This window comes from Pan paniscus, chromosome 11, assembly GCF_029289425.2.
Source record: "Pan paniscus chromosome 11, NHGRI_mPanPan1-v2.0_pri, whole genome shotgun sequence".
Taxonomy (NCBI): domain Eukaryota; kingdom Metazoa; phylum Chordata; class Mammalia; order Primates; family Hominidae; genus Pan; species Pan paniscus.
The window spans coordinates 74,280,034-74,298,769 of NC_073260.2; the positions used below are offsets into that span (position 1 = coordinate 74,280,034).

General features: G+C 39.5%; 1 protein-coding gene across 1 annotated transcript in view; it reads left to right on the forward strand.

Annotated features, from left to right (window-relative positions):
• Window positions 1-18,736, forward strand: part of OSTF1 (osteoclast stimulating factor 1) — a 58,256-nt gene that overhangs the window by 22,366 nt on the left and 17,154 nt on the right. The window contains exons 2-3 of the mRNA XM_034967554.4: window positions 6,308-6,354; window positions 16,353-16,403. Of these exons, the coding sequence (XP_034823445.1) occupies window positions 6,308-6,354; window positions 16,353-16,403 (98 nt within the window). The remainder of the gene's footprint in view (window positions 1-6,307; window positions 6,355-16,352; window positions 16,404-18,736) is intronic.

The following is an 18,736-nucleotide window of genomic DNA, read 5'->3' on the forward strand; positions in this document are numbered from 1 at the left end:
ACTCTGTTTGCATAACTTAGAGCAGAAATTTCACCTAGTTACCCTTTGCCTGTAGAATATCCTGTTGCAGAACCCTTCTCTCTGTCTTTGCCCTGCCTCTACCACTATGAACAGGGATTCATTTATGGAAGCCTAGGGTCATCCCAACTCCAGAGGAAAATACAGTGTTTGGCTGATGACTAATGGACTCACCCTTCTCTTCAGGGACTGGGTGGGGTTGGACAGAACAGAGAAGGGTGGGACTGGCAAGGTGAGGAGCCAGTGAAGTGAGGCAGCAGGTGCACCGCTGCTGCTGCTGTGCTGATCTTGCTTACGTGAAGAGACCAGCCCTGCTTAGATCCTTAGTGCTAATACGTGCTGGTTCATGCAAGGTTCACCTAAAGCCTCAGACAAAAGATTGGGCCTCATTTTAACCTTAATTCAGTTGAATTCCAGGGTAATTTCAGATTATTTATATAGTCTTCTGAGCTCCATTTTTCCTCTTTGTTATATGTCACTAGACTTTGATGAGAAAATGATCAAGCTTGAGGGAGCCCGAGGAAAGCATCTAACTTAGCCTCCTTGCATACACAAGAACAAGTAAATTTGGAATTGATCAGTACTTCCTCTTGGTGATCTATTAAGATGTTTACTGCTTTTTTTTTTTTTTTGAGGCGGAGTTTCTCCCTGTTCCCCAGGTTGGAGTACAGTGGTGCGATCTCGGCTCACTACAACCTCCGCCTCCTGGGTTTAAGCGATTCTCCTGCCTCAGCCTCCTGAGTAGCTGGGATTACAGGTGCGTGCCACCACGCCCAGCTAATTTTTTGTATCTTTAGTAGAGGCAGGGTTTCACCAAGTTAGTCAGGCTGGTCTGGAACTCCTGACCTTGTGATCTGCCCACCTCAGCCTGGCTGGGATTACAGGCATGAGCCACCACGCTCAGCCTACTGCTTTTTTTTTTTTTTTAAGGATGTTTGCAGGGAAGATAATACAGAAACACAGAGTACTCTAATTTCTTCCCCTTGATACTCTGTAAATATATAGACCTATAGAACATTGCTCAAAATTGAAATAAATATGATGTAAAATGATCAATGAATTCAGTATTATTATTATTGTTTTCTTGAGAAGAATAGTATCCAGGGTTGTTAAACAGTAATCATAAAAGTCATCTGTGTTTCTTCTTTATGCATTTCTTTCATATTCTGAGGCTATTTCTATTGCCTTCTTTCATTTCCATTTGACTCAATTTTGAGGATGGAATAAATTAATCCCAGAACTTTTATAACGTATGGATGAAAAGGGACAAGAGGCTAATGTCCCAACATTAAGCAATAAATAAGGTTGTGTATGTAAAAGTGTTTTCTACAACAGATAGAATATTCATTTGCATAATAGCCTAAGGAGTTGCCTGCTGTTCACTGTTTAGTATAAATCAAAATGCAAATAAATCTCCCACTTTCAGTTGTGAACATTTTAAGTAAGATGATCATGAAAGATACAATTACAAAAATCAGTGGTTTAGTCACACCCCACATATTTGTTTTCAGGTTCTGTAATTTTTGTTGAATTTCACCTAAACCCATTTAGTTCGCATGGGATCTTGTTTCCAAAATTAGCCATAACACATCTCATCGCTGCCCTCCCTCAAAGGAACTAGAAAGTTCTATCATTATTGATTTTGGTCACAAGTGGACTGCTTCCTTGTATAACTTCTCTTTGGAAAGTTCGAAGTAATCAAGATAACTAATCTCTGCTCTCAGAGAGACAATCTAGTCAGCAGAAAATACTGTATTTTTCCTGGCAGCTCCTCCTTCCGCTTGGTGTTTCCTTTCTTCAGTCTATATGAGTGAAAAACAAACTCCAGACCCAAAAAAGTTTCTACTTTTGTGTGTGCCTATTAAGCCCCTCCTAGTAGAGCAGGAGAGATGTGGCCCTGGAATTCTGATGGTGAAAAGAGTGTTTTCTTGTAACAGGGATCTGAGCTGCTCTTCTATATTAAGATGTTTAGAAGAATGATTCCCCCTCCCAATCCCAAATCACACTGTTACTGTTTTCATTGATTATAAAGGTAATACACACTTGGCGTAATGAATGTAAACAGTAAATGTCAAGTAGAATATGATGCCCCCACAATTGGTGCTCTTATTCAATGGCTGTGTGTGTTTTGTTGACATAAACAGGATGGTACTTGCCTACTGTTCTAAACCTGCTTTTTTGTGTATAGATTATATTCTGTGTCAGTGTCTGTGGTTCTGTCTGCAACATTCTTTTTTTTTTTCTGTCTCTTTTTCTTTTGATACAGAGTCTTGCTCTCTCGCCCAAGCTGGAGTGCAGTGGTGCAATCTTGGCTCACTGCAACCTCCGCCTTCTGGGTTCAAGCCATCCTCCCACCTCAGCCTCCCCAGTAACTGGTACTACAAGTGCTTGTCACCATGCCCGGCTAATTTTTGTATTTCTTGTAGAGATGGGGTTTTGCTATGTTGTCCAGGCTGGGCAACCCTTTTTGTTAATGGACAAGTAAAAATTGTATACATTATGGTGTACAACATGATGTTTTGATATGCATACATTGTGGAATGACTAAATCACGCTAATTAACATGTGTTACCTTACATTATATTTTCGTGGTGAGAACACTTCAAATCTACTCTCAGCATTTTCAAGTACATAATACATTGTTATTAACTGTAGTCACCGTGATGTACAATGGATCTCTTGAACTTGTTCCTGCTGTCTAACAGAAATTTGTGTTCTTTAACCAGCATCCCCCCAAGTCTCCCTACCCGCCAGCCTCTGGCAACCACTATATTACTGTCTGTTTCTATGAGTTCAGCATTTTTAGATCCCACATATGTGAGTGAAATCATGCAGTTTTTGTCTCTCCATGCCTGGCTAATTCACAAAACATAATGTTCTTCAGGTTCATTAATGTTGTCACAAATGACAGGATTTCTTTCTGTTTTAAGACTGAATAGTATTCTATTGTGTGTGTGTGTGTGTGTGTGTGTGTGTGTGTGTGTATCACATTTTAAAAATTCATTCTGCCATTGATGGACACTTAGGTTGATCTCCTATGTTGGCTATTGTGAATAATGTGCAGCATTCTTTTTAAGATGACTGTGTCTTGTGGACAAATCAGAGTGTATTTACATAATCCCCTTTTAATGGACATTAAGTCAATCCATTTTCTGATGTTCTAAACCTGCAACATGAGGGAAATTAACTAAAATAATATTAAAAATCCATTTATCAGTCACATGAACCATTCTTCTCATGCCCAGAAGCTACATGTGACTAGCACAGATGCAGAACTTTTCTATTATTGTGTGAAGTTATGTCAGACAGTACTGTTGTAAACTACTGGTTTCAGACTTTTAAATTTTTATTTAATATTAATTTTTTTTTTTTTTGAGACAGGGTCTCTCTCTGTCACCCAGGCTGGAGTGCAGTGGTGCAATCTCAGCTCACTGCAACCTCCACCTCCCGGGTTCAGGCGATTCTCATGACTCCCACCTCTTGAGTAGCTGGGACTACAGGTGTGTGCCACCAAGCCTGGCTAATTTTTGTATTTTTAGTAGAGATGGGGTTTTGCCATGTTGGCCAGGCTGGGCTCGAACTCCTGGCCTCAAGCAGTCCACCTGCCTTGGCCTCCCAAAGTGCTGGGATTACAGGCATGAGCCACCATGCCTGGCCTCAGACCTTTTAAAATTCATGCTTCCATCTATTCCTTTCTTCATGCTTCATTCATTCCATAAATAATTAATTATTGAGTGCCTTGTATGTGCCAGGCACTGTGGTGTCTCATTCATAAAACAACAAAAATACTTGTCTTCTTAATGCTTACAATTGATCCACAAAAGGTTTTTGAGTATTCAGTCTATATAAACGCATGTGGATTTATAAGTTGTATGTATATTATTCTATGGTGTTATATCATAAAACATGTTCAAATAGGAATAGAAAAGAATAAGAAAGATAAAAATGTAAATAATTTCTGAAGTAGTCTTCCTGTATCCCACCTTGGAGGCCACTGTTCTGCATTATTTTCTTGTCCTAGATAACCAACTAGAAGATAACATTCTTCTAGTGCTGCAACTGAGCTTTTATTTATTATTATTATATTATTTTGAGGCAGAGTTTTGCTCTGTTGCCCAGGCTGGAGTGTAGTGGCGTGATCTCAGCTCACTGCAACCTCCAACTCCTGGGTTCAGGCTATTCTCCTGCCTCAGCCTCCTGAGTAGCGAGGACTACAGGTGCACGCCATCATGCCCGGCAAATTTTTATGTTTAGTAGAGATGGGGTTTCACCATGTTGGCCAGACTGGTCTCGAACTCCTGAGCTCAAGTGATCCACTTGTCTTGGCCTCCCAAAGCTTTTAAATAGCTATCAAATAGATAGTCCTTCTATTTTGATATCTGTTCCAAATCTATTTATTTTATTAAAAGAGGACCCCCCTTTTTGTTTTTGTTTTTTTTTGTTTTTTGTTTTTTTTGCTATCTATAGGCTTTTTTCCTATACTGTTTGGGTTTGTTAATTTACTTATGTACAGCTGGCCTTCTGTATCCACTGGTTCCACATCTACAGATTCAACCAACTGTGAATCAAATATATTCAGGAAAAATACTAAAAAATAACAATATTGTTCAGGCATGGTGGCTCATGCCTGTAATCCCAGCACTTTGGGAGTCTCAGGCAGGCAGGTCTCTTGAAGTCAGGAGTTGGAGACCAGCCTGGCCAACATGGCGAAACCCCATATCTACTAAAAATATAAAAATTAGCTGGATATGGTGGCAGGTGCCCGTAGTCCCAGTCACTCGGGAGGCTGAGGCAGGAGAATCTCTTGAACCTGGGAGGTGGAGGTTCCAGTGGGCCGAGATTGTGCCACTGCACTCCAGCCTGGGCGAAAGAGTGAGAATCTGTTTCAAATAATAATAATTATTATTATAATAATACAATAATACAAATAAAAATTACAATATAACAACTATTTACATAGTATGTACATTGCATTAGGTATAATAAGTAATCTAAAGATGATTTCAAGTATATGGGAGGATTATATATGTGCAAATACTATGCCATTTTATATAAAGGTCTTGAACATCCATGGATTTTGGTATCCATCGTGGTTCTAGAACCGGTGCCCTTGGATACTGAGGGATGATTATACTCATTTAGCAAACATTTATTAAGTTCTACTATGTGCCAGTTAGGTGCTGGGAAATTGACCAAGTTAGAGTTCCTGCCCTCAAATGAGACAGGTAGCAAATCAGTGATTATAGTCCGGAGTGTTATGGAAATGCAGTCCACGAAGAGAGAAAGGAGGAAGTATTGTTTGGCAGGAAGGAGGACAACTCTCAGGCATGTGACCTTGTTGCCTCTTTTCTGTTTTGGGACTTAATGGAATCATAGGTTTCTCCAATGGGTCCTTTTTTTTTTTTTTTTCCCTCCGTGGTATTTTCTTTTCTTTTGGAATATATAGAATTCCAACCCACTGATTTAAGAATATTAAACCAGTGTAGATTATCACATTAAGGATTTGTTTATGTTAAGATGGTCATGTTTATATTTTTAAACTTAGATCTCAGGGTTGGAAGGACTCTGTATAGGACAGAACCTAAGCACAAATAATTATGTAGCTCCTTGCTGTTAGAAGGAAGCAAAGTCATTTTTCAGAGGTGTGTGTCTGTTCTTACATTCACTTAAGAAATATTAAAAAATATCTCATATGTGGAAAAGGCACTCAATTCTGAAGTACCATTCTCCCACAGGCTTTTTTTTTCTTGGATAGAGATATTTCAGTCAGTGTTTTTATAATGACAGTAGTTGCTGCTGCTACTTATATATTTTTCTATGTAGTCACATTGATATATAATGATATGTTTTTAAAATTTATTTTATGATTGACAGATAATTGTACATATTCATGGGCTACATAGTGATGTTTTGATACATATAATGTATAGTGATCAGATCAGGATAATTAGCATTTCATCATCTTAAACATTTATCATTTCTTTGTATTGGGAAATTTAATATCTTCCTGCTAGCTGTTTGAACTATATAATAATTGTTAGCTATGGCCATCTTACGGTGGTATAGAACACTGGAACTTATTCCTCCTATCTAGGTGTGATTTTGTATCCTTTAGGAAATCTCTCCCTGTCCTTCCTTTCTCTCTACCCTTTCCAGCCTCTAGTATCCTCTGTTCTGCTTGATCACATGGGTTTTTAATTAGGGAATTCTGAAGGATATAATGGATAATGCTATTAAGAGCAAATTCAGGAATGAAAAATTCAGTCGTTGTTTTTTCTTCCTTTTTTAGGGCAAGTTAAAGTCTTCAGAGCCCTGTATACGTTTGAACCCAGAACTGTAAGTGTTCAGTTTTTAACTTCTAAAATTGACAGAAAAACCTAAGATGATTTTATTTAGACATTTCCTCTGGTGTGAATGGTCTGCCTTTTCTTTGATAGGCCTAGGTAATTCTCAGGAATGGATGTTGGGTCCAGAGCTGTGCAAGTTAAGTCCCAGGCTGATTTGCATGTCTTCTGCATCTTGAGGTCATGTCTGTCTTGTAAAGCTTCTCCCTACATGGTGACACCACCTGCTTTCAAATTGACAAGTGACTTGCATATAAAGCACAGCGACCCTGTCTTAGTCATCTTTCTTCTGAATTTCATACTAACCTTCCTTCATTCTCCTCTTGACCCTCTACCTCAAAATAGCTCATAATGATACCTACTGCTAACCTTCCAGAACAATTTTTTATTCCTCTGCAGTGTGCATTTTCCATTGTTGTAGTTTCCGGTATCCGTCCATTTATCTGTGGTTTATTAAGCGCCTATTATATGCCAGACACTGGTCCAGGCCTTGTGACTAGTGCAGGGACAACAAAAAGGATGGTCTCGTAGAGCTTGCATCCAGTGGAGAGAGACAGAGAGTAAGCAGACAAATGAATGTGACTGTCAGGGGCTAAGTACTCTGGAGAAAAATAAGGAGGGTTAGGGGCAAAGAAGTTAATGGAGAAAAGAGTGCTGTCTTCAATAGCATGTTCAGAGATGGCCTTTCTATGAAGGTGGCATCTGGGGAGAGACCTGAAGGAAGTGAGGGAGCAACAAGTGCAAGCAGCATCCTTGGTGGGTGCTAGAATAGAAAAAGCAGGGAAGACAGCATGGCTTGGAAAGTTGCAAACATGGGAGAGGGTGGTGGGAGACTACTTCCGAGAGTTGGGGTGGACTGGAAGGGCAGAGCATTTAGGGCCTGTGGATCTCATTTGGATTTTGCTCTGGGTAAGATTGGAGGTGACTAGATGGTTTTGATACAGGAGTGACTAGATGGTGAAGCAGGGAGTCGAGACAGTTAGGAGGGAAAGGAAAGAAACCAAGAAGGTTTCTTGGGGAGAAGGGGTATATGAGTCTGTTTTCACTCTGCTGATAAAGACATACCTGAGACTGGGTAATTTATAGAGAAAGAGAGGATTATCGGACTCACAGTCATGGCGGAAGGCGAAAGGCATGTCTTATATGGCAGCAGACAAGAGAGAATGAGAACCAAGTGAAAGGGGAAACCCCTTATAAAATCAACACATCTTGTGAGACTTACTCACTACCACGAGAACAATATGGGGGAAACTGCTCCCATGATTCAATTATCTCCCACCAGGTCCCTCCCACAACACATGGGGATTATGGGACCTACAATTCAAGGTGAGATTTGGGTGGGGACACAGCAAAACCATATCAAGGGGAAACCTGCTATCATTGAGTTTTCTCTCATATATGCTAGGGACCAGAGCTTTCTCTCTGTGGGCAGTCAGCTTGCTGCCTGCTTCACCTGGATTTGCCCCAGACCCTGCTGTCCCCAAAGTTAGAGGCAACTCAGAAGGTCACACAGAACAAGTGACACTGAGCATCAGTTTACTGCCATCAGACCAGGGCCTGCCTTCAAATCCCAAATCTGTCTTTTACTTACTGCGTGAATTTTCTTACCTCGCTGCCATTGATTCCTCATGTGAAAGTGGGGATACCATTCTGCAGTGGAACCATGCCGTGAGCATGTAGTGGGGTGAATATTGAAGGCCTACCACATGGTGAGCACCAAAAAATGGTAGCCACTAATAGACTAACATGGGGGTGTGCATATTCAGACAGTATTCCCAAGACTTTGTCCATGAAATGTTTCTGGAACAAGAAAGGTAGGGTTTTTATTCTTCTCACCAAGAGATTCCACTGACAACTCTCCTGTGTTGGTGAGGGATTGGGAATGGGTAGAGTTAGTTTACTGAGCCTGCCATAACAAAGTTCTACAGACTGGGTGATTTAACCAAAAGAAATTTATTTTCTCACAATTCCAGGAGCTAGAAGACTGAGATCAAGGTGTTGGCAGGATTGGTTTCTTCTGAGGCCTTGCTCCTTGGCTTGTAGATGTCAGACTTCTCTCCATGTCTTCTTATGGTCTTTCCTCTGAATGTCTGTGTTTTCATTTCCTCTTCTTATAAAGATGTGAGTCGCTGGGCACGGTGGCTCACCCCTGTAATCCCAGCATTTTGGGAGGCTGAGGCGGGTGGATCACGAGGTCAGAAGATCGAGGCCATCCTGGCCAACATGGTGAAACCCATCTCTACTAAAAATACAAAAATTATCTGGGTGTGGTGGTGTGCACCTGTAATCCCAGCTACTCGGGAGACCGAGGCAGGAGAATCACTTGAACCCAGGAGGCAGAGATTGCAGTGAGCTGAGATTGCGCCACTGCACTCCAGCCTGGCGACAGAGTGAGACTCCGTCTTAATAAAAAAAAAAAAAAGATATGAGTCATTGGATTAGGGCTCACCCTAAAGACCTCATTTTAACTTAGTTAACTCTAAAGTCCTTATCTCCAAATACAGTCATATATGGAAGTACGGATGCTCTTCAACTTATGATGAACCCAATAAACTCATTGTAAGACAAAAAAATCCATAAGTCAAAAATGCATTTAATACCCCCATAAGCCCATCGTAAAGTTGACAAATTGTTAAGTTGGATCATCGTATGTCAGGGGCGTCTGTACTGGGGGTTTGGACTCTAACGTAAGAATTTGAGGTAGGGAGAGGGCACAAAGAGCCTATAACAGGGAAGTGTGAGGCCCAGGGCTGTTGTCTTTAAGCCCTGCTCACGGGGAGCGCTATCATTTTATGCCTCTGCTTGTCCTTATCAGTTGTGTCCTGGTTGGTTGCATGACCCTGAGAGGGATAAAAGTGAGGGAGGTGAGGGGTGGTCAGGTGCCAGCCTGGGCCACTCAATGAACAGACCATTCTCTGCTGCCTCCTCGAATCTAGAATGGGACTTGCATTTACTTTGTTTTGAGACTGGAGGTGACTCCTGACTCTATCTCCTCTCTTCGTATGCTTCGTTGTCTTCGCCTTTGTCCTTTCTCACCGACCTCTTCCTTCCCCTTTGCTTCCTCATGACCTGGTTATGCCTTTCCTCACTGCCTACAGACTTAGCTCCTCCATTCCATCTGTCGTCTGAGCTAGATTGGCATTCCTCAAAGGTGGCTTTGCTTCCACCAACTGCTTCAACCTTTTATTGGACTAAAGATGTCGTCCTATATAGTCCAGCCCCTATTCCAGCCCTGCTGTGCTCTGCTCCTTCCTGTTCTTGAACTATCCCATCTAGATGTGACTCACAGTAGAACCTATCTCTCAACCCTTTCTAGACCCATGGCCCTGTCCCTTCCAAGCTCACATTAAATACTTCCTCTTCTGTAAAGACTTTTCTGACCACTCCAGCTGGAGGTGGACTGCCTCTCCTGCCTCTGAACTTCCACATGTGGTATTTCAGTCCTGCTCATAGGCACAACGTCTGAGGAAGCAGGGTAGCACTGGGTTCAGAGCCCACACTAGGGTTCAGGACCAGCTCCACTTCTTGAGCAGCTGTGTGACCTTGAGGAAATTACTGAACCTCTCTGTCACAGTGTTCTCATCTGTAAAGTGAGGATAATAATAGTCCCACCAGGTTTTAGTGAGAATTAAATGAGATTAATTGCCTAAAGCTGCTATTACTATTAAGGAGTAATTGTTACTATCGAAGGAATAGTGGTTGCTATATTAATAGACATTTAACAGATATTTTTGATGGGTTGTGTATTGATTTATTTACTTCCAATTCTACTCTAAGATGGAGTTTCTCCACTGCTTTAAAAAAAATCTTAGTTATTATTGAATATACAGGAGAATATACATTTAATTCTTTAGGCTTTAAAAAATATTCTATATTTAAAATGTTGTATTTTAAATATTTTTAGTCCCAAGGATTATAGGCTACAGTCAGTAATGACCACTTCAAGCCCTGTTGCCTCTATATTTCTCCCCTGTTCAGCTCCGTTCAATTCAGGTATGAAGGGGGTAGCGTCTGGTATAGCAGGTAGCCTCTAGCTCCCACAGACCTTCCTGACTGGTTAAGTGCCATGCCATACCCATTGTTAAATTTTGAATCTCATTCCAGAACTAGGTTAGTCTTATCTTCTTTTTCTGAATGAGAATTTCTGTTGGAAGCTGTTTGGTCTTTCTCTCTCCCCTCTGACCAGCAGCCATCTTCTCTGGAGGGATAGATACACCACAGCATATCCTAAGCTGACCTGGCCTCCTCGAAGTCACTGGGACCAGGCAATATTGAAAGGCTGAGGTGGGCTCTGAGGGACATTGCTGGCATGTGCAGCTCCCCAGGCAGGCCTGGGTCCAGTTTTAAGCTCCTGTTCCCCCTCAGGAGATGGGGACAGCAATGCGCAACCCCAGTCTTGGGGATCCATTGAACAGGAAGAACGCTAGGTAGCTCCTGGTTCTTCCTGCCAACCCATTTCTCATCTGTCTTGCTTAAAGGCAAGGGTGTCTTGGCACCACCCAGCCCCATTTGGTTCTTTTTTCTCACCCAGCTCCTTTTAATAAAGTGTCAACCACAGACCTGGCTGGACTGAATTGACGAGTGTCAAGACAGACTGATGAGGAGGGAACAGAATTTCCTGTGTTAGGAGGTGCATTGATTTCCAAAGGGAAACCAGCAGGACCCTGCTCTGTCATGTAAAGGTTGCTGGGCTGCACTAGGTTAATAGAGCCACGTGTAGAGGAAGGAGACTGGGAATCTTAAGAGCTGAGATAGGAGCCCAGCCCTGCCACTCACTCTGATTTGTAGAGATTTTTTAACTTCTCTAAGCCTGGTTGTGAAATAGAGATTATATCCATGACCCATCCAAGCCTAGTGAGTTGTGAGGACCAAATGAGGTCAAGTATACTTTGCAAGTAAAATATGCTGCCATTGGTTTTGTTATACTGTACTATAGGGGTAGGGCAGTTGGGAGTGGATAGAGACAGATATTTTCCAAGGTGGCCAGCTGTTAATCTGGTCATGACACCATGATGGCCAATAATGGCTGTGTGTGATGCCTTTTGTATGAGAGAAAGCACAGGTGGTGGGTAAGAGCAGGGACTCCGTAATCTGACTTATAGTTCAAGTCCAGGTTCTACCATGTACCTGCTCTATGGCCTTGGAGAGGTTTCTCATCTGTAACATGATGATAAGAATAGCACCCACTTCATAGTGTTCTTGGTGAGGAACAAATTAGTTAATATTTCCGAATGCCCAGACCAGTACGTGGCACATAATATATACTATAAAGTGTTGAATAAAAACATCTGTGGAGAATTTGTTTTCTCTTTTTATTAATTTTGGGGGCTTCAGACTGACAAATCTTAAAAATTTCAAAAGTATATCAGTTTTTCTAAACTTTTCATAAAATATATTTGCATAAACCAACAAAATTAATGCCTTGGGAATTATATGTTACCAAGAATATATGGAATGGGAATATATGTTACCAAGTGTGTACTCTTTGCTGTAACATCCCAGTGGACAACAGCCTACTTATTCTGATACCTTGTTGTTCTTCAAGGAGAGAGGAAAGGAGGAATGTGGTTAAAAAACAAAGAAAAGGCCGGGTGCAGTGGCTCACGCCTGTAATCCCAGCACTTTGGGAGGCCGAGGTGGGTGGATCACGAGGTCAGGAGATCGAGACCATCCTGGCTAACACGGTGAAACCCCGTCTCTACTAAAAATACAAAAAATCAGCCGGGCGAGGTGGCGGGCACCTGTAGTCCCAGCTACTCCGGAGGCTGAGGCAGGAGAATGGCATGAACCCTGGGGGGCGGAGCCTGCAGAGAGCCGAGATCGTGCCACTGCACTCCAAACTGGGCGACAGTGAGACTCCGTCTCAAAAAAACAAAAAAACAAAAAACAAAAAACAAAGAAAAGCTGGAAACAGAGAAGTGCATACTTCATTATGTTATTGTTTTCCCATTTCTGTTCCCTAACTGTGATGCTGGGAATTTAAAAGTAGGTGCTCATTGAACAATTTAGATCAGGTGTCCTGCTAGTGGTTTCTTAATGGAAAATGTGAATATTGCAGGTGAAATCTGTTGTTAAAATAATGAAATTACCGTGTTGCATGTACTGCCACCAACACTGTGAAGAATTTGGTACTTAGCTAGATTAGGAAAACGTGTCCCTAGTTTCTTTAGAAGAAGACATTTTACGAGTAGTAGCATTCCGTGTCTGGGAGCTATGGATTAAAAGAGAATAAACTGTCGACTGTAATTTCTCGGGATGAAAAAATGAGGTCACTTTTTGCCTGACTGAAATGGACTGCCTGTTCTCATTGCCTCAGTTGAAAAACAAGTCTGACCTAATGGGTGGCTTGTGGCAGACACCACTATTGAACGGCAGCCATTAATTCAAAAACCGAAATAGCACTGAGAGGTGTCGAAGCGACTGGCACTTAGTGGTCTTTCTCAAATGATGCACTTTCCCAAACCACAGAGGATGAGAATTACTTGAAAGACATTAAGAGTTTTGACTATTTTGGGCTTTATTACTTTTTTAAAAAAATTGAGGTAAAATTCACATAACATAAAATGAACCATTTAAAAAATTTTTAATTCCTGTGAGTACATAGTAGGTGTATATATTCATGGGGCACATGAGATGTTTGGATACAGGCATGCAATGTGGAATAATCACATCATGGGATATTAAGTATCCAACCCCTCAAGCGTTTATCCTTTGTGTTACAAACAATCCAATTATACTCTTAGTTATTTAAAAATGTACCATTATTATCAACTATAGCTATCCTGTTGTGCTATCAAATAATAGGTTTTATTATTTCTTTCTAAATTTTTTTTATACCCATTAACCATCCCCATCTCCCCCCAGGTTTGCCCATTACCCTTCCCAGCCTCTGGTAGCCATACGTCTGCTCTCTGTCCATGAGTTCAATTGTTTTGATTTTTAGATCTCACAAATAAGTGAGAACATGCGATGTTTGTTTTTCTGTGCCTGGCTTATTTCCAAATTAACCATTTTAAAGTGAATCATTTGGTGGTGTTTAGTACATTCACAATTCATTACCTCTGTCTAGTTCTAAAACATTTTCATCATCCCACAGATCAACCCTATACCCATTAAACAGTTACTCCCTATTCCCCCTGACTTTATTGCTTATTTTTATAAGAAAGACTCGTTACCATGCTTGTGTGGTATTAGTTTGGTACTTTTTCATAATGTGTTTTGTTTGTTTGTTTAAAGGGTGAGTGATTTTATTAAATATGGAAATTTAGGGAGATTTGACTTTTGTGATTTTAGAAGGAGGGTCAAACTGTAGAGAAAGATGACTTCTTCACTTCTTGAAAGTACTGATTGAGGAGGATTTATTGTGAGACATAACTGAGTGAGATTAACTTTGGGAGATGTACTCAGTAAGAACAGCCCAGGACGGCTCATAGATGGGACAGACTTCTTCAAGGCACTGAACTCTTTCAAGTTCCAGGAAATGAAAAGTTCCTCCAGAAAAATGTTGCAGCCCACATATCCTATTTTCCTGACACTCTTCTTCCTTCATTCTCCCCTCCCAGGCCTTAGCACCATCTAAAGGTGAGAGAGTCAGACGGTGTTAAAATTGGCAGCAAAGGCCAACCTTAATGTGGGCGGGAGGTTGGGGCAGAGGTGGCTGCTGAGTCCAGCTGGGATGCTGCGTGCGGAGAGAGTCATCTTTCTGGCCTCTCTGGGAGTGATCCAGTTTGCATCAAATAAATACTAAAGGAAATAGTTTGTTTACCTAATCACTTTCTATATCTATCACATATTGGTAGTAATAGTGGTCATTGATCGATCATCAGAACATTTTCGAGGCAGGTTTGAGAGAATATTAGTGGTCATTAATTTCTTTTTTCCCAAATTCAAGCAACAAAAAAAGTAAAAACTTATTTCAAATAATATCAAAATGTATATTACAAGGTCTAGTACATATAACTATTTGTGCTATGTGTAAGACTAGTCTGTGCAAATCAAAGTGTAAAAGCAATATATATTTCAGAAAGTTACCTTTTAAAGGACTTTAGCCATTTGGGGGCATCAATAATCATCATTTGCTAATTTTTATATTTGGATGCATAATGCATCTAAGTATTTTCATGTATTATGGTTGCTTAAAGCATGTTATTGCTGATAATAGCCTTCATTTAGATTCATGGAGAAATAGTTATAATAAGAATGTAGATCAGCTTTAAAACTAAATAAATTGCTAGTGCAGAATCATATTTACTGCTCTAGTCTGATACTGAGAGGAGGTAAACAAATGGAAAAATGAATGGATGAAATATTTTATTTTTAATTTTATTTAAAAAAAAATTTTTTTGAGACAGAGTCTTCCTCTGTCACTCAGGCTGGAGTGCCGTGGCGTAATCTTGGCTCACTGCAACCTCTGCTTCCCAGTTTCAAGTGATTCTTATGTCTCAGCCTCCCGAGTAGCTGGGATTATAAGTGTGCACCACCACGCCTGGCACATTTTTTGTGTGTGTTTTTAGTAGAGATGGGGTTTCACCATGTTGGCTAGGCTGGTCTCGAACGCCTGTCCTCAAGTGATCTGCCCGCCTCAGCCTCCCAAAGTGCAGGAATTGCAGGCGTGAGCTACCACGCCTGGCTGGATGAAGTAATTTGTTTCACTAGCATAATTTTGATTTATATGGAATAGTAATTGTAATCAGAAATATCAAAGCCTTTCTTTTAAAAGTATTTTTCCCACCTGAAATATGAAAGCAACACATGCTCATGACAGAATTTGGAAATTTTTGTGTCTATTTAATGCATAGTTGTGTTCTTATCACATGTGAAATTTGTGTCCTACATTTTTCATCCACCATGATGATGTAAACATTTCCTAACACCTGAAATTTGCTCTCAGTAGGCATCACCCTACTTACTTATAAAGTCATGGTAAGTGTTATCTACTGATAGTCAAAAGATGTTTAAAATGTGTATCTTTATTCAGAAAGGTTTTTTGGTTGTTTTTGTTTGTTTGTTTGTTTTGTTTTCTTTTGTTTTTTGAGACAGAGTCTCGCTCTGTCACCCAGGCTGGAGTGCAGTGGCGTGATCTCAGGTCACCGCAACCTCTGCCTCCCGGGTTCAAGAAATTCTCTGCCTCAGCCTCCTGAGTAGCTGTGATTACAGGCATCCCCCACCATGCCCAGCTAATTTTTGTATTTTTAGTAGAGACGGGGTTTCACCATCTTGGCCAGGCTGGTCTTGAACTGCTGGCCTTGTGAACCACCTGCCTTGGCCTCCCAAAGTGCTGGGATTACAGGCATGAGCCACTGCACCTGGCCTCAAAGTTTTTAGAACATTTGGTTGGTACAGGCCAGAGCACATATGGTCTGTGTAATTAGCCAACTCCTTAGAGCTGCTTGGGGTTTCTGGACTGGCTGAGTTACTGCTTCATATCTTTTAGCTCTTTAGCCTTATTAATGGTTGAATTACATATTAACTTTTCTCATACAGAAAATGTTCATTCTCCCTGAACATGAAGAGCTAGGATAATGATTTTCTCAAAATGAGCAGGTAGCAGATGTTGATCTTAAAGTGTTCAAGGATTGAGGCCTTGTTTAAGAGAAAATCAAGCTTCTGGCTGTTTTTCATGACTCTAATTCTAGACATTTATATTTTTGTGAAAAAATGTGTACCACCTTTTAGAATTTCTACAAGGAAGAAGTTTTATTAATACTCTGTTTTGATATACAAATGTCTTGCTTTGGTTGTAGAAGAATGCAAGATGTGTGTGGAGAATCTTTATATATGTTATTCTTTGAAGTTCATCATGGGAAAAAAATCTAGCCGTCTATTCATGTGTTAATTTTTCAGTAGTGTCTTATTATATGGCTTATGTGCTGATTTAAGTTTATAAAACCACATTGTTTATTAGAATATGATAGAATTTTGAATCTATATAATTACTATATTCTAATTCATGAAAAATCACATGGAGTCAAACTTTTTTTTTTCTTCTAGCCAGATGAATTATACTTTGAGGAAGGCGATATTATCTACATTACTGACATGGTAAGTCCAGATAACATCTTGTAATACCACATATAAAGACTGTTTTATGTAGCTATAACTTTGTAAGTTATTTAAATGTATATGTACATAGAAATACATATGTACAAGTCTGTTCATTTTAGCACAATTGATAGTAGCATAAGATTGAAAATAGCCCTTATTTCCATCAATAGGAAAAGAGTTGAATAAGCTTTGGTCTATCCACAAACAGAATATTATGCAGCTGTAGAAAGAAACGGGGAATATCTCTATATGCTATTATGAAGTAATTTAAGTGAAAAAAAAGCAAAGTCAGAAAATGTAGATAGTATATCCTCAGTTTTCTAGGAAAGGGTGAGAGTGTATGTGTACTCACACATACATGCAGACACTTGTTTTTCTCAATTTCAGATAAGAAGTTGAAAGATGAGTTGCAAAGTAAAATTTAGTTTTATTCTATGAAGAGTAAAGATCCTTTCTCTAGGTGGAAGGAGAGAAATAGGGTATAATGAACATAGATGGAAGATAGACTTTTTAGAAAATTATACCTTGTTTTGTGGATTTGACTTTGAACTGATGTAAACCTTGACATGGTTAAAAATTGAAGTAAAAAGCAATCCCTAAAAATTAAAAGCAGAATGAATCAAATGAACTTAATTGTACCCTGGTAATTGGCCTAACCACACAGAGAGGAAATATTCCAAGTTTAAAACTCAGCAATTTGACTGAACATCCATAGTAGAATATGGATATATATGAAAGACATATATATATATATGTATTTTGTCCATATATACATATATATGTATTTTGTCCATATATATATGTATTTTGTCCATATATATATATATATATATATATATATATATATATGTATTTTGTCCATAGATATATATATGGACAAAAAGAACTGGCCAAAAAAGGGTAAATTGTTTTAAATCATGCCCTTGTTAGGGAAATGTAGGTATTGCTAATTCTGAGATTGTTGCATGTGTATTGTGGTTTAGAGCAAATGAGTCATTAGGTTGGTGATGTTGCTAACGGATTTTCAGCATGGCAAAAAGGATACACAGATGTAAGATTAATGACAGTTTAAGAAAAACTCTGTATTCCTTCATGTGAATTGCAAGGATCACATTGTATTTTATCTAAAATAAAACAAAAATATTCCCTGCTGTGTTCTTTGAAAGGGCCTAGGAAAAATGACCAACCCAATAATAATATGTTATTTTCCATTGAAACGAACAGGCTTCTTTGAGAAATGGCTGGTACCAAGTCAGGGGCAGCAGAGGTACAAGATAAACCCAGAACATCCTCTTATTAGAAAACATGGAAGCTCCTAAAGACAGTAGGGTCACACTGAAAGGACTTGGGAACGAACTTGAAGAGACTCCCACTGGCCAAAGATAGGACAATTTGAGCATCAATTAGGGCAACAACTTCCAAGAATTGAAACACATTAAATACATTTAAATTTATGAGTTTCTAATGTTACTTCTGAACAAATCTCATTGGTCAGCATGAGAGAATGCTAGGAAATCAGGTTTTTATTCTGACAACTGTTAAGGGAAAGAATCACCATTTATTCTGTGTTTTCTTTATGAATTTCTTATCTGGGCAATCTGAGAGTTGATGAGGAAGTTTTTGTTTAAAGAGGTATTCAGGTTATTTCAATGAAGAAGGAATGATAGAATTAGAATGTCACCATCTTGCAGCCTCTAGGAAATAGTGGATCTAGACAATGATCATCAAGGGCTACTAACATTACAAAAAGAAGCTGACTAGATAGTTTGCATTTCCTAATGGAAGAAATCAATACTGCTTAGGAAATAGCCTTGCCAAAAAAAATTGAAGCTGAATCTAATTAAACCTCTAGAACTGATGACCAATTTATAGGCAATACAGGGAACAGAGGAACATGCTTAATGATAACACAGGGATACAACAGGCAAAATCCATAGAGGTTGAAACTACAGAACAAACCAACTGGATTCTTCAACAAATACATTGTAAGAGATAAAAAAGAATGGAGAGACAACCTATAGATTAAAAGATACTTAAAGACAAATCAATCATATTGTATAGCCCTTATTTGAATCCTAAATTATGGGGCAGTTGGGAAATTTGAGTATCGACCTAGATATTTGATGATATTAAGGAATTATTATTGGAAAAAACTTTTAAGCTGTGATAATGGCATTATAGTTGCCTTTCAAAAAGTATGTGTCTTTCAGAAATACATACTGAAATATTTACAAATGAAATAATATGATGTCTAGAATTTATTTTAAAATAATCCAGGAGGGGAGGGACGTCGTGGGGGCATATATGAAACAATATTGGTCATTAATAAA